The sequence below is a fragment of the Pundamilia nyererei genome, unplaced genomic scaffold, assembly GCF_000239375.1.
Source record: "Pundamilia nyererei isolate P.nyererei 1_Seehausen unplaced genomic scaffold, PunNye1.0 scaffold00021, whole genome shotgun sequence".
NCBI classification, from domain to species: domain Eukaryota; kingdom Metazoa; phylum Chordata; class Actinopteri; order Cichliformes; family Cichlidae; genus Pundamilia; species Pundamilia nyererei.
In genome coordinates this window covers 2,996-12,297 of record NW_005187422.1, presented here as the reverse complement: position 1 = coordinate 12,297, position 9,302 = coordinate 2,996, and the positions used below count along the sequence as shown (strand labels likewise).

The 9,302-nt window shown below is 42.0% G+C and overlaps 2 protein-coding genes across 8 annotated transcripts in view; both read left to right on the top strand.

The window, feature by feature from the left end:
• itpr1b (inositol 1,4,5-trisphosphate receptor, type 1b) overlaps positions 1-3,295 on the top strand; it is an 81,150-nt gene extending 77,855 nt beyond the window's left edge. For all 7 annotated transcript variants that reach the window (XM_013909229.1, XM_013909228.1, XM_013909226.1 and 4 more), the window contains 2 exons: positions 493-654; positions 2,020-3,295. In XM_013909229.1, coding sequence (XP_013764683.1) covers positions 493-654; positions 2,020-2,106 — 249 coding nt within the window. In that variant the 3' untranslated portion in view covers positions 2,107-3,295. The remainder of the gene's footprint in view (positions 1-492; positions 655-2,019) is intronic.
• A 2,402-nt stretch (positions 3,296-5,697) lies between these two features.
• bhlhe40 (basic helix-loop-helix family, member e40) lies at positions 5,698-8,963 on the top strand. The gene is made up of 5 exons (XM_005726601.1): positions 5,698-5,828; positions 5,923-5,986; positions 6,074-6,181; positions 6,584-6,707; positions 6,872-8,963. Exons 1-5 carry the CDS (start codon positions 5,752-5,754, stop codon positions 7,735-7,737), a joined length of 1,239 nt encoding a protein of 412 aa, XP_005726658.1. The 5' UTR covers positions 5,698-5,751; the 3' UTR covers positions 7,738-8,963.
• Positions 8,964-9,302: the final 339 nt, after the last annotated feature.

Genomic DNA, 9,302 nt, shown 5'->3' with positions numbered 1-9,302 from the left:
GTGATGAGAACATTCGAGATCTCTGTGTTTATCTGTGTATATGATGCAAAGAATGTGGAGTCATATGAGAAAATTTCTGTACGCCTGCCAGTGTGATCGTCTGTTCTTTAAGATTAGGCGTGATAGAAACAGATCAAACAAGTGAGCTGCCTCGTGTGAGTGATTTCAAGAATGCCTGCATATCCCATGTGATTCTAATATGGAAAGTCCCATTCTAATTAGTTTGATTCCGCTTTTAGAGTCAGCTTTAAATCACTGCACACAAGCCAGACACTAAAACTGGGCATTAGATGGGGGGGGGGGAGTACAAATTTCATATGGCCTTTTGCCATTTAAGCTTGTTCTGGTGAGTTAAAATTAGAATGAGAAGTGAAAAACTTCCTAGAAAATTGCAAAGGTTCCAGCACCCTGAAGGCAGTCACGGGGAACATGATAAATACATTTCATTGTGTCTTCATACCTCTCCTAACAAATCAAATTTCTGTTTACCAGGAGCACAACTTGGACTGGTTTCCACGAATGCGGGCCATGTCTTTGGTCAGCAGTGACGCAGATGGGGAGCAAAATGAGATCAGAAATCTGCAGGAGAAACTGGAGTCCACAATGAAACTGGTGTCCAACCTCTCAGGCCAGCTGACCGAGCTCAAGGAACAGGTCAGTTTGAGCTAAAGTTGATCAAAAGACCGAGAATCTGATTTTGATGTCTGACACTTTGTCAGGGGGAGAAAACATGAAGCATTAGAGGGTTTTTTTTTCTTTTTTCTTTTTGTAAAGAGCAAAGCTGACGTTTTTTCAGTTTTGTTTGTTTGTTTGCTCCTCATTGCCCTTTAGATGCAAAGCTTTCTAAATGCAAAAGGTGGTGAGTCATAGTTCACAGCACCGCTCATGAGATTCTCAATCTGATTTTATTTTCATCACTGTGTTATAAGCACATTTTTGTTTCTCTGGATTATAGACCCGTTAGCTAAGCTTTTTTCTTTGTATCTGTCTTATTTCGGTGCGTTATTAAACCAAACTTCAGTTCAGTTTGGTTATTCTGTAAAAGATTTTACTTTTTGCATTCAGCAGACACACTAGAAGTTGTGTAAGGATACAGTTCTGCTGGTATTGCATATCCAGGAAAACAAGCCGATTGTTGCACAATCTGCTGTTTCTAGTAAACAGAATTGTAAAAAGCCTTTTACCCTCGAAATGAGAACTATTTGTGAGGAAGTGAATGTTTCAGAGACATTTTGACCCAGACAGTGGGGGAAATGATTATTGTGCCTCCAAGAGCGATGACGGGCACAGGAACATCTGTCACATCGCGCTGCAACGCACAAATGCTCGCATAGCCTGCTTTGATTTCTTTTTCTTCGCTTGATGAATTTAAACTCTTCACTTTCTCAGGAACAAACCAACGTTTATTCACCGGAGAGTGAAAATTATGCCATGAGCGCTCTCCATGTTGAGTCACTCAAAAGATTGCCATAATTAGCAAATTATAGCGCAAAAAGGACAGCATGCTATTGCTGTCTGACTTTAAATGATATTTTTGTCTAACACGTCCCTCTGCGCAGAATTATTTCTGCTGGAACACTCATTACAGGACCACTTTGTCTTCTCACTTTTAATATTGTTGTGTTTCACTGCCGAGGTGCAAATCACCACTTTATGTCAATTAAAGTAAATTCTTAGCAGAAAACCCTCTCTTGTTCCTGCTCGTATAAAGGTTAGCACCTGCGTTTTGACTCATGCGCTTCTCTTGATCTCTGAAATTTCTCTTGACTGAGTTTCAGGATTAGTAGTTTGTATTCGGCTGCTTTCGTCAGAAGACACAGCAAAGTGGATGACAAGGCTGGCAGGATTTCAGAAGAATGTGTTTCAGTTGAGCTGCATGCAGAGTTTGCTGCTGCATTTTGTCAGTTTCTATAAGGTGCTGCGAAAGACTGAATCGATTAAGACTGCAGAGCAGAGAAGGTGGAATAATTTTTTCTTTTTTCTTCTTTTAACAAAACGAGCCCTCTCTGTTCCCCTCAGATGACAGAGCAGAGGAAGCAGAAGCAGCGGATCGGCCTTTTGGGACACCCTCAGCACATGAACGTCAACCCTCAGCAGCCTGCGTGAGGTCGACCGGCACACAGCCCTGAAGGAGCTCCGCGTTGGCTTTGCGCCCAGGTGGAGCGCGCACTCCTCACGCCGAGGTTGCACATAATGTATACTGCACTGAGTGTAACTTATAACGGTAGGGAAACACTGTAACATAGGTAGTCATAAGGCGATGTGTAGCTCTACCCACCACGCATGTGTTACTCTAGAACGTGACACTCACCCACCTCATTCTGTTCAGGCCTGTCAGAACTGGTGCCAAATGTTTCCTAGGTAGAAATCATTTGGATTTCTGACCACAAGGCCTTCACTGGTTGAACTTGAAATGGGGGGAAAAAGCTGACTGGACAAGAGGGAATAGTCCCATTTGTTGTTCTTTTTTTTATGTTATTGTTCTCTATTTATATTTCTAGAATAATGAGCAGTATTACACGTCTTATTTTTGTATGTTGTGCAATATATTAACTTAAATATGCAACCTCATTGGTGTGTGGGTTTAAATTCCATCATTTTTGTCTTATTTAAAAGCACAGCCCGATGTTTTGTCTCTGGATAAAATAGAGAGCTGTTGGTTGCCTGTACTTACACACAGATAGGGATAATACTTAATAAGCTGGCCTTCTCAGTTTTACTTTCTTCTTTTATTTCTTGAAAATGTGCGTACTTGTTGAGGGGCAACGGCACTAAGTATAGATAGCATATTGTTTGAGAGCAATATATACGGATAGTTTACTTTCACCTGTGTAAAGCCAACAGTGTCATATCTCAGCGCTAACTAATTTTATGATATATTTGCTTTCTTATTTAACTGGGTCGTAAAGGACATTTAGTGCCACTCATGCTAATATTTGCTCAGGAGTTGTGTCATTTTTACAATAATAAATTTGTCCAGTTTTTGCAGCAGACTTCTTCCATTTGTGCCCGTTTTTGGTCCTCGAGTTAAGTCTGAGACATGTTTGCTGCTTGTGCTGAGTCACTTTTATTTCCACCAAAACTCATTAGTTGCTACTGTTAGACTTCTCTCATTTTTGGACTACCTATGTGTATATACAATTTGTTGCTTACCTTCGCTTTTGTATAGAAAAATGACAAGAGGGGGGAAAAAACGGTTACTTATGAATATTATAATTACTTAAAAAAATTTAGGCGCTATCAATTTGTATACTGGAGTAGAATTATTTATTAAAATTGATGTAATTATCCTTTACTCCCTTTGCTGTGTTTGTTATTGATGTGCTTTTACAGGATTTATAATGTGTTTTTGTTTACAAATGCACACATTCATACATTACCACATGTATCATTTCTTTTAATACTGCCTTTGTATCTTTATTTCAGTAACTGCAGACCTATAAAGCAGAAAAATGTATGAATTTGTCTTCATCTGATCACACAAATGGATACTGAAATACAAATGCCGCTCACTGGCAATAAGCAAAATGTTCTATATGGGTTCACACGGAAAGTTTGGTTTAAAAATTAAACTGGGCCACGTCCCGAATTATTCTTCTGGCTTTCAGAGAATCTGTATATGCTGACTGGAAACGAGGAACATCTGAGTAGAATATATCCTCATTGATCAGGGACTTTCCTGATTCTCTGACAGCCAAGTATATGTTCACCAAGCTCTACTTAATGTGTAACTGTCCAGGTTCAATCAGTTGGTGTCCTGATATTTAGATTTTTTTTTTAATTCATTTTTTAATGAAATGTCTGCATACAAGAGCCATTCATTTGTCAGTCATTTCCAGAAAAATGTAAACTATTTTCTACAAAATTATCCCTCCAAAACCCTTAAACGAGTCCCTCGGTGCAAAATCAGCATTCTTGCTTGAGTGTTTTTCAGCAGATAAACTGTGGTCAGAGAAGCTCATGCTTCATAATGCCAATTCTTGCATAAAGAAGGTGGTAGTAGGTGCAGACTTGCTGCATCTGTAAATGCAAACTTTAAGGGTGCAGCGTGGTTACAATGATTCTTAAACAACTTATATTGACTTATATCAACTAATATTTTAGGGCACGGAGAACGAGTGCAAATTTTCTACACTAATGGGAGTAGGCTATATGCACACAGTTCGGGGTAATCAGATACTGTTAATATTATTTTAAAACCACACAGTTTGGCACCTAAATTGTGTGAAATGATAAGAAATGCAGACAGTTGCATCTCCACAGAACAGTGAAAACGGAAAGATGAGTTGAAAACAGTAGTTGACACCCCCTCCCCCCCTTATCGGAATTAAGTGCAAAATCTTATCTGCAACCCCTTCCCGTTCCCTCCTCTCCGTTGTTTTGAAGCTGTTTCTATATTTAGTCTGTCTGCTTCGGGACGTCGGCGGGTGGAACCGACCGACCAGTCGGGCATTCTCGGTCGTCTGCTGGACTGACGTCACCGACAGGGATCCGCTCTTCGGCTCTCTCCCGGCCATGAGGAGCTCAACGTGACAGCGCGCTGGGTACAAGCAGGTCTAATAAGTACCAGCACGGTGCGGGTATGTAGAAAGAAAACGCTCCACCACAGGGACTCTGTCATCCTGCCGCAGGTGCACGTGCACGTGCCGCACACCAGACCCGTACAGAATGAAATTACACGGGTGTCCACGCCACATTGAGCGCGTGACACTTGGCAGGCTCTGAAAATGCGGAGAGTTAAAATGAGTGGCCCGCTGGCCTCACTGAAACGTTGAGACCCCATAGATAATTATCGCGTGACTCATCGTGTCGCAACTGTTTGTCTCGCCCGCATTGAGCCCAGTGTATGTTCGCGTGAGAAAATAAAGCGTCTAAAATGAGCAAAGTCTTGGAAGAGTTTTCGTAAACAAGTGTTGCAACTTAATGATAAAAGCTTCTTCTGCGTTATAATTTCTACATGTTAACTAGTTTCGCTTAATTTTACCACACTTTTTTTTTCATCTCAAAATGTAGGCCTTTTGCTAATACCCAATAATAAAAAATAAAAAAGTTGTATTTCAGCGTCGAGGCTATAGTATTTTATGCTAGTGTTTCTATAGTGCAGCTTACTATGAAGCTTACTATGCCAGTTAACATGGGGAAAACGGCTCCACACTTCCTAACTGTCCAGGGGAAATCTGTTGCTCTACTTTCTGCCTCCATAAACACGCTCTGCTCTGCAAACACGACTCAACCCCCGAGATCCGAAGCGTGGTGGTACACGGGACTCGGCCCCGGTGGAGGAGTACTACACAAATGGGTGTGCTCCAGCACAGAGAGAGGGGGCGGAGCGAGCGGGGAGGTGAGGAGTTGAAAGCACCGTCCAACACGTGAGGCTCATGTGACGGAGCGGAGTCTGTGTCTGTAGCTGAGAGACGTGCCTGCAGTCACAGGGTTTATTTAACACGTAGTCAGAAATCCACCCAGCTCTCACACATTGCGCCGGGCGTGGAGCCTCCCTAGACATACTACTGAGTCCCGGACCTCAGGGCGACAAAACTCCAGCTGCGCTCGACTGCAGCTCACAACAGGAAAACACACTCACACTGGATAAGAGGAAATAATTTTTTCTCCTTTATTTCTTTTATCTTGGAAAGTTGTTGTTTTTGTTTTTTTTCATTTTGAATTGCGGCTGCTGGGACAAATTTTGGAGCTTTTTTTTTTTTTTTTTTTTTTATAAAGCATTTTCTTCAGGTTTTACATTTAATCGACATGGAGAGGATTACCAGCGCGCAACCACCTCCCTGTATGCCAAAACACCCCTCTCTGGATATAGCTGACATGCAAGGGTAAACGAAGCAATTTCTATTACATAAAAAAATGTCATTCTGCACTTTATACTGAAGCTCTGTGAAATCAACTAATTTAATCTTCTCTCCAAAGAGTGGATTTTCCAATTTATGTGTATAAACCCAGGAGGGGCATGAAGCGAGATAATGAGAGCAAGGTAAGTTCTAGTTTTTACAAGTGTAATATATTTAAACAGTTAAATCTGAGCAGAATTTCACTGACCACCTTTCACAACCCTCTCCAGGAGACCTACAAGTTGCCCCACCGACTTATCGAGAAGAAGAGACGCGACAGAATAAACGAATGCATTGCCCAACTGAAAGATTTATTGCCAGAACATCTTAAGCTTACAGTGAGTATTATTTCTGCATATGGCAGGTTTGCTAACAGCCAGAGAATCTGAGACGCCACATGTTTCTGCTGAGCAGTTTGTTTGCGCCATATTTTCAGTTCAGCTTTGAAGCCTTAAAAGAATATATTTATATACATATGTCTATATTTATTTTTTTATTAAGAGAAGAACCGAATAATAATAATTTTTAAAAAGTTTTATTTTTTAAATTTTAATTGCAATCGTACTTAAAAAAAATTCATTTAATTGCTTTGTTATTTTAAAATTTGTTACTAGAAGTTTTTGTACGTGTGTACATGGACTGCATGACTTCCCGGGTGTTCCAGACTTGTTCTCTGTTCAGCTGCAGAATGTGTTACATAAGAAAGATCAACATGCTTATTGAAGGTCTTCCTGTTTTAGACGCTGGGTCATTTGGAGAAAGCTGTGGTGCTGGAACTCACTCTCAAGCATGTGAAAGCCCTGAGTTCTCTCCTGGAGCAGCAGCAGCAGAAAATTATCGCTCTACAGAAGGACCTGCAGCTTGGTAAGTTTGAGTTTTCATTTTTCATTTTCTTATTTGTTTAGGCTGTGAAGTGGAAATGGTACAGAGGCATCACTGGGGCTGGCACTGTGTGGTCTGTTGTGTTTTATTGAGGTAAAACTTGCTGTAAAGAGGATTTAAACTTTTTTTTTTTTTTAATCACCTAGGTGATCATGGAGGTGACAGCGCTGAGAGCAGTGAGGAGATGTTCCGCTCTGGCTTTCACTTATGCGCCAAAGAGGTTCTGCACTATATGGCCACCCAAGAAAGCAGCAGGGACTTGACTCCTTCGCACGTAATCACTCACATCCAAAAGGTAGCAGCGGAAGTCCTGCAGCATCGAAGCAGCCTTCGGCCGGATGAGGATGTGGGCTCTTCTGAAAAAGTGAAGAAATCCGCCGGACAGCCACAGAGGGCCTCTGAAGGCCCTGCTAAGAACTGCGTCCCAGTCATTCAAAGGACTTATCCCCACGGGACAGGGGAGCTGAGCGGTAGTGACACAGACACTGACAGTGGCTATGGGGGAGAACATGACAAGCGGGACCCCAAAGCCCAGTGGTCAGAAAGCCACTCGATGGAGGGGGAGCTCAACCATTCGGGATCTGAGCGCATGGCCAGTGTCATCAAGCAGGAGGATGATGAGCCTCGGGCCAAGAAGCTGAGATCGGACTCCCCGGAAAATGAAATTCTCTCCAGTCACACGACAGGAGTTCCTGGTAGTTACCTGAGCTTCTCCCCTAACCAGAACCCGTTTTGCCTTCCCTTCTACCTCATTCCCCCCGCAGCGGCGGCAGCAGCAGCGTATCTGCCCATGCTGGAGAAATGCTGGTACCCTGGGGGCTTGCCTGTCATGTACCCAGGTATGAGCGGTTCTGCAGCAGGCCTACCCCCAGAGGCACTTCCCTCGTCTCTGATGATGTCCATGTCCCCGAGGGCAGGATCTCCAGTACACCACCAGAGTCGCATGGACTCCCCCACGTTTCACAAAGCTTTAAAGCAGGTCGCTCCCTTGAATCTGGAAACCAAAGACTGAGCAGATGTGTCACAAATCGTGTCCTCTGAATGTCGAATGGGATAAACGAACACGAAAGCACTGGTATCCCATTAAACAGCAGCTGTAGTTTGACCCATTGTGTCCCACCTCCATCTATCATGAGCTCCTGAAGTGAAATGAGACTTTCTGTGGGGATTCTGGCATGGCCACGAGAAGGCTCATGTTAGACCTTTTGCATGGCTCTGAAATACTGTGAGTTTTAATACGGTCAGTTTAGAGTGCACGAGGGAGCGCGCAAGTGTTTTTCTGCAATACCTGTCATCTCAGCACTTATTGTTGAATGTCAAAGGTTAACCTAGAATGTAAGGTGTAGACTAACCCTTCCACACACAAACACACACCCCATTTGAAAACATTTTGGAGCTATTTTCTTTGCGCGCGCACACAAACACATACGCCAGTCTGTAATGAATGTAAAGATTGAACAAAAGCTCCGTCGTAGATGCTGCTTGAATGACTTTTAAGGATGATCTACTTTCAGTGTTTGTTGCTCCTGTAACTGCAACAAACTATTGTTTTAGACCTACCACAAAAAACAAAACAAAAAAAAATTTTTGCCCCTTTAACTCCTTCAGTTATGGCAAAGCTAAATGAACGCAGAGTTTAGAGTTCAAAGAATTCAGGGCGTTGTCGCCGTACGAGGTGTGTCACTCATTGTCTGTCGATGAATGATGTGGCCATACACGCTTTTATGATTTAATTTGTTGCTCATGACTGTTTGTGCATTTTTTTTTAGGTGGAGTTCCTGTGAAGCAGTGTCTTGTAATTATTTCTTTTGCTTATACTACTCGTACATCTCTATTTTTGATACGTGACCCACTGAGTGTATTTTGTAGGGAAAGGCTGAGGGAGCGATTGGCTGTACGTTGCGACATCGTGTACAGTATACATATGGCGTCAGCCTGATTTGCATATTGCCCACTGCTTTCCAGTCGAGTCCAGGCCTGTTTTTAGCTCATGCTGTTGCCTTTACTCGTTTTAACACAGACACAAACAGTGGCAGGTGATTCAAACATATTTGCTTTAAATGTGTCTGTGGCAAAGAGAGTGAATGTAAAGTAAAACAAATATAATAGTTTTGTATAGAAAGAGGTACTTGGGATTTTTATTTTGAAATGTAATGCAAAGGATGTACATATTTTGTATATAAAGTATTATTGATATATATTAAAGTATTAATAAAGCTTTTTCCCCTCCCTGTGGAATTTGTGTTGGACTGCCTGTTGGCTTAAACGTGTTGTAGCAGCCACCCTGACAGTTTCTCATAACAAGGCATACTTACATAACACTTACATAACCCATAAAGCAGCACAGTCTCTGTAAATCAATAGCGTGTCTTAGACTACTGTAAAGGTTATGAACATTTTCAATTCCGAAGGATATCTACAGAAATGTGCAAAGGAATCGTTCATATTTATTTAACCGTCGGCTATTACAGATGAGTAACAGTGGAAAGGAAGAACTTGCCATTATAACCCACTAGTATGACGATCCATAGTGTGAGTCTGAAACCTGGAGATAATGTTCCTAAAAAAGAATAAAGT

Excerpts from the sequence above, each read along its gene's own strand:
- bhlhe40 (XM_005726601.1), top strand. The coding sequence starts at position 5,752 with ATGGAGAGGATTACCAGCGCGCAACCACCTCCCTGTATGCCAAAACAC. Across the intron at positions 6,182-6,583 it reads CAGAACATCTTAAGCTTACA|ACGCTGGGTCATTTGGAGAA; the intron begins GTGAGTATTATT and ends TTCCTGTTTTAG. Across the intron at positions 6,708-6,871 it reads ACAGAAGGACCTGCAGCTTG|GTGATCATGGAGGTGACAGC; the intron begins GTAAGTTTGAGT and ends TTAATCACCTAG.